Here is a 6,449-nt window from a genome sequence, read left to right as displayed (position 1 = left end):
CTGCGAGAAACGGAGCATACTCTTAGGCTGAACACAATTAATTGCGTTTCAGGGAATCCGAAATTTTAAAGCATACTTTTAGGGTGAGTTGCAATTTTAATTTCACAAAGCAGAATGAATTTAAATTCATATTTCACTTGCAGAAGGAACGGGATTAATTCAAAATTCAAAAATCTTGGTATTCAATTTTGATGTACTTGTTTTGATTGTTCGACACAGAAGTCGCCAGAATCTGCAATGTTATGGCTGAACTATGAGCAATTCTAAATCTACATCTTTTTGAAGGACATTACACTTCAACTCTGCAATTGAAGCTTATATTTCCGATTTTATTGTGGAGACCAACAATATAAGCCTATCTGAATTTCCAATATCTGACCATGTCAACAGAATCGAATTATATTAACGTTATTAATTCAAATATAGACAATGCTTCATTATGTAAACGTATACTGCACTAATTCGAGTGCTACATAATAATAACTAAACTTAAGTTAATATACGTTTTAATTAAACTATCTAAAAGCTATCACAGGCAGAACAGTAATTACGCACTAACGAACTTAACTACAACTATCTATACACATATATGTGTGTATATATGTATATATGTATATGGATACATGGCGATAGCAGCTCCATAGACGCCATCCTGTCGCACAACTTGCACTTAGGAACTTTAAATGAGTCCATCTATTGTTGGTCCTTGTCGGGGCCTTATCTATCGACTTGGATGATTGAGTGGCATGTTAAGCTCCCACAGTTTCATGCTGTTGTCGAGGACTTCGTGGAACCAGCTCTCCTTCTGCGGCTGATCCCTGAACACAACGTTGAGTGCCTTCAAGTCCAGCTGCAATATGGCATCATTTCCAAGCAGGCTGTCCAATGATCTGAGCAGCGTACTGTTCCCATGTAACTTGAGCAGGGTCACATACTTGAGCGCGTAGTACTCATATTGCAGTTTGCGGCGCGCCCATCTCTCCACGGTTGCGTTGGCGCTGGCCGAGCGTATCTGGCCGAGATGCTCGGTAAACCACGGTGCAAAATAGTTGTACAGATCGAGCTTGGAGAGGCCGTTGAGGCCTTTGCTCTTAATGCGCTCCTTGATCATTTTGTAGTTCTTGCGATTATATACGAACACCTGGTAAAGGGAATTTCCCGTCGTATACGAGTTCACATAGTGTGTGCCAAATTCCATAAATCGCATTGCTGACGTTAAATTGCCAACCTCAAATTGTTGAACGCGTGCCTGCACTTCCGCCTCCAGCGGCTGATTGATCGGGATCTCTGAGTTGAGTTTTCCAATCTCTCGGAAGCGCACAACGCGCACCAGCACATAGGAATAGTCACCCTGAATGAAGGAGGTGTTGATGCCCATCTTCTTGGCCGCATTATCCGCAAACCAGCCACCCGTAAACGCCTCCCATGGCTTGTCCAACCGGTCGATGGTAAAGTCCCGGAAATAGGCCTGAAACAGTTGGCGACGATTCTCGCAGAACTCCATGTGAAAATCGCCATGGAAAATGCCGGGCGTGGTATCCTCATGGCTATCCGACAGTCCACTAATGTTCTGCAAGGAAAAAGAAAAATGTAGAAATATATAATCTATCAGTTGAATATCTCTGTATTTATAAGAATATATACAATTCCTGGAATATTAAAGACGGTACACAAATATGCAAATCTATGCGTAGAGGAAATGCTAATGTATTCATATTAAGCTCATATGTCAATTCTGGTGAAATACATTTATTATACTCTGATGCCGAGCAGCAAGAGTATATTGGTTTTAAACAAAGTCTGTAATTTTTCCCTTAAAGTTAGAGCCTTAAAACTTGGAACATGTACTTGTCTGTGACTGCATTAGACAAAATGTCCTATATCTTCTGCAATTTAAGAGCTAAATTGAACGAACTCAGAAGATCGATTACTAGAAATCTGCTTCAAAGACCGGTATTTCTTGGCTACACCTATCCAATTCCCTGTCACCTTTTATCAGCTGGCATTACTTATTGGTATCAGAGTATCTTGTAGTCCGCTATGCAATGCTCCCTCACTTATTTTATTGTAGTCTCAGCAGAATAAATAACATTTCTTGAAAGCAACATTCAAATACATAAAAATTATATTTAAGTGTTTGAATTGAATTAAATCTTGAATTCACTTCAAAATGTAAATTAGTTTCAAATGAAGTTAGTTTTAAATGAAAAGACGAGCTGACGATCTATTAAGATACGTTTGCCTTTAATACATATATGTATGTGTGTATTCTGTGTTTGTATGCATATGTTTGTAACGCGGAAGGAATTAAGCAAAGTTCAATAGAACTGATAACGTGTTGGAGATTAGAATGGCAATCTCATTAGACCCCTGTGCCACACTTCTAAAGACTCGCTATAGTAAACATAGTGGCTTTATTAACTTACCTTGTAAATATTTCTAGTCGGCTCTTTGAAAATCCAGCGTTCGCTCTCGGCACTATCATTGTAGGGTATGACGCGCATCGATATGCCCAAATAGCCGTATCGCAGGAATATGTTAATGGCTTTGCCAATGCGCAACTGTGACTCGCGACTGCCACTGACCGCCAGCATCAGGAGCGCCAGTGTCAACAGCCACAGCCACAGCCAAAACAGGCCCTGCCGCGGGCTCAGGCTCGGGCTCATCGCTCAACTGTTTGTTGGTCGGCGGCATGCAACGGGGGCTGCAATTGTTGGCAGTGTTTTATTAGCAAACATGAATAGCAAAACTAGCGATAGCTAGCAACAAACCAGCAACTACTCACATATAATAAAATCTACCTCGTATACTTGTTTATATATTCATTATTTGCCTAACCATTAAGCTACACATGAGCTGGCGATAATTTATGCGCATTGACTCGGTCAATGTGTGCAGGTTAGGCGGGGAGGACTTTGAGGTTGTAGCTCTAATTGACCGTGAACCTTTAGCGGCGTTGAACTTGAACCGAGGCCAGGTGTGCCTTGCAGCGAGATGATCTACTTAAGTGGCTGACGCTGCAATTAGCCGCGAAGAAGACAAAGATACGTATTTGTATGTATTAAGACATCTAAATTGGATCGCCAACAAGTGGTATGCTTGGAGCTCTTTTGTTGTTGCCTCGCATATGCAAATCATTTCCTCAAGTTGTTTTTTTCGTATGCCTCGCAAAATATTTTATAACAGTTTGGCGCGCCAATTTAAACCGGTTGACGACTTTCCGATCTCTTTGATTGGGACGAGGAAGCCACAATAGCAGCAACAACGACAACAACCACAACAACAAAAACAATAACAACAAACTGGCACAACTAAGTCGAAGCGACAACTGCTAACCACAATGCAACTTGTTGCGCAAACTCGACTCTAAACAAACTACTTAGAATTACCGACGTTATCAACAGCACCAACGGCAGCTACAGCAGACGTGTTGAACCAGTCAAAATACAAAGGTTAGCCAAAACACTCGGTGTCGGGTGTTAGCCATGTCAACATGAGTCACACCTGCCTGCCTCAGTTGCTGTTGTTAACAATGCTGCTGGTTTTTGGGTGGGCACTGAAGCGCAACATTTGCCAAACGACCGACAATGATGACGGTCAAAATATGAGCATTTTTAGCGAACCATAAATTTAGACGACAGCCAACAAAGTCAACGAAACTGAGATACAGCAACAGCCAACTACCACGAACATGACAATGCCCTAACTCTTCAGCACTGCAGAATAAGCATGCATGCTGTGAAAGGCAAGACAGACAGACAGACAGACAGTCACATAATTCGAATGACAAGCGAATTTGTAGTATTGAATACTTGAATCAATCAACTTAAAATACATCAGTTAAATAAACAATCCCAAAAAAAACTTTGCAATTTAAATGAATTTGAACTAATTGTATAAGAATTGTCCAACGAGTATTATTAATGAAATTCGTACGAAATATTTAACTCGACATTCTCAATAATTTTAAAATAAAATACAAAATTCGACTGTTAATTTCAATACTAATTGTAACCAAACGCATGATGAATTTAATGTGACCCAAAGCACATCTCCAGCTGTAAATCTATAATTATTATAATTACTGAACAAATACAAAAATATTCCATTTGCCTTTGTGTTCATTTGCAATAATGATTTATTAGAACAGAACTATTAGAACCGGTTTTAATAATAAATAAATATTTAAAAAAAAAATGGTAAATTTATTAACAATTTACTCTACTCAACATACTTTAGTAATATATGAAATGAAACTGATATTCCAAGTTATAATTTTCTTACTTTTTCAGAATAAGTAATTATTTAAAAAAAGAGCAACATACTAAACCTTATATACACCACAAATATAATCAGTTAAACCAGTTATTACTAAGATTTTAGAAAAATGAACGGGGATTGTTTTAATGATCCCTATTCTTGATTGATTTTTAACTTATTAAAATGATACAAGCGAATATTTATTGGTTTTCGTGCAAAACTCTCAAAGCCCGGTTAGCAACATTTTAAAATTATATACCTTGGCAATCTGTTTCTATCTTTTCACTGCTTTAAAGCAGCAGAACAACATTTAATTAAGTAAAAATATGTTCAAATTTGGTTTAGTGGTCATTTTAGTTAGATGGCCAAAACAACAGAACCAAAATCTATGAAATATTTCAGACTTACGTCGACTGACTACCCCGAATGCTGGCCTAAGCTGACAACTGTTCGCAGCTCTATTGATTACTGGCACTCTTTGTCAATTGTCAACAGCTTAAAAAAAGTCATCACTCCAGCAACGTCAACTCGTGGTGTACATACAAACATATATAAGTATTTATGATATAATGAACCTTTTGGGTATGGTATGGTATGGCAGGCATTTACAATAGCAGCATACGCATAACCTTGTGCAAAATGCCCAAAAACCCAAATTGAAATTGAAAGCCAAGAGACGGATACCCGCAAACGGAGAGGTAGTCGAAGCTTTGCAAATGAATCAAAAATTCAATGCGCGCGCGATGTTGACGACTCTGTCCGAATGTTTGACTCTTCGACTGTTCGACTACTCGACTACTCTTCTTCTGTTTGGCAAGGCAAGGCAAGGCAAGGCAAGGCAGCTAACCAGATCGGCGAGACGCAGTCAATTGGAGATTCTTTATGCGCTCTCGAGGGGACGCGGTCGCACGAAGGGCACTCATAAGGTCTGCAGTTTATAGTTTTATGTGTACATACGTATATAAAAAACCAAAAAAAAATATATATATAAATGCTCGTATGCTATAGCCAGTGATTTCCTTGAACAGCGTTTAACATAAGCTGAGCACAGATCATAAGCATTTTTTGTTGTTTTTGTTCGACTGCACACGAGAATTCACGAAGCACTATTAGGCAGCAGCGGCAGCAATGGCACATATATACATATATATATACTATATATATATACATATTCGGATGTATGTATTTGGTATTTCGATAAGCTTTGACACGCACTCAGCAAACAGAGATTTATACTATATATACTTATGTACACATATATATACATGCATACATATATAGTTAGTTATAGCACTCGGCGGCAACTGAAACCGATTGGTCGGAGAGACGACCTGTTCGCCACTGGTTTGCCTTATCGCACGGCTAACTGACACCAGGGGCCAATGCACAAGGCGCGTTTAGCATCATTAAATAGCCATATTTACTTTTGTACATAACAACATTTGAATGTTAAAGGTCAAGCCCGGCGGCAATAATAATTCTGAAGGCGAAGAAGCAACATACACAGTTCAAATACACGCCGTTGACCGTTGCGGAAATTGATAAGCAAATGTCGGCCCTTAGAGACGTTCAGATGTATAATAATAATCAATTGAAATTATTATTATTATTCATTACTGATAGCTTGTGCCGTTACATTTGCGTTACATTTGCGCGCACTGTTTTTATGTTTGGTTTCAGCAATAGCACAGACAAATTCCGGCTACCCAGCCACACACATATACCAAAAATAATCATACACTCAGAAAGACAACATGCACAGACACACACACAGACACACACACATACACACACGTGCCTTCCAATTGCAATTAAAAAGCCGGAATCTGACTTCGTTGTCGATTCTCTAAGCACTTACGAGTACACCTCGAAAACGAGCCGAGTGTGTTGTTGGGCACAACTTCAACCGCGCAGACTCGAAACAAAACTGAAACTGGCTGCCGGCGTGTTCAGCCAGCCAGCCAGCCAGCCAGCTACCAGCTCAGTGACCAGCTACCAAAACTCGATCGCTTGAGAGAATGCGCTGAGCGGCAACGGCAACGGCAACTCTCCAGCGCACAGTGGCCTAGAATCATTTGTCATCGATGGATTTATTTTATGTACATATGCATTTAACAACTGGCTCGTAAATATCGTATAAATATATTTCTCATGAAGTTGGAAAACTGGGTATGTTCATCGAAAACGAT

The 6,449-nt window shown here is 39.4% G+C and overlaps 1 protein-coding gene across 2 annotated transcripts; it reads right to left on the bottom strand.

The window, feature by feature from the left end:
• Positions 1-308: 308 nt before the first annotated feature.
• On the bottom strand, positions 309-6,190 carry LOC6564399 (torso-like protein). 2 transcript variants are annotated; one of them, XM_032737441.2, is made up of 4 exons: positions 6,119-6,137; positions 2,786-3,017; positions 2,427-2,704; positions 309-1,570 (listed from the first exon to the last, which is right to left on the bottom strand). In XM_032737441.2, the coding sequence occupies exons 3-4, from the start codon at positions 2,664-2,666 to the stop codon at positions 722-724; spliced, it is 1,089 nt and encodes a 362-aa protein (XP_032593332.1). In that variant the 5' UTR covers positions 2,667-2,704; positions 2,786-3,017; positions 6,119-6,137; the 3' UTR covers positions 309-721. The 2 variants fall into 2 exon arrangements, with proteins under 2 accessions (XP_032593332.1, XP_001989594.1); XM_001989558.3 differs by lacking the exon at positions 2,786-3,017 and having other exon boundaries at positions 6,119-6,190.
• Between the last annotated feature and the right edge of the window lie 259 nt (positions 6,191-6,449).

Source organism: Drosophila grimshawi, unplaced genomic scaffold (assembly GCF_018153295.1).
Source record: "Drosophila grimshawi isolate 15287-2541.00 unplaced genomic scaffold, ASM1815329v1 contig_311, whole genome shotgun sequence".
NCBI lineage: Eukaryota > Metazoa > Arthropoda > Insecta > Diptera > Drosophilidae > Drosophila > Drosophila grimshawi.
This window is presented reverse-complemented; position numbering and strand designations above follow the sequence as displayed.

What these genes read in the sequence shown, in the direction of transcription:
- LOC6564399 (XM_001989558.3), bottom strand. Translation starts at nt 2,666, where the DNA reads ATGAGCCCGAGCCTGAGCCCGCGGCAGGGCCTGTTTTGGCTGTGGCTG. An exon ending in CGACTAGAAATATTTACAAG is followed by an intron (nt 1,571 to 2,426) that starts GTAAGTTAATAA and finishes TTTTCCTTGCAG; the next exon opens with AACATTAGTGGACTGTCGGA.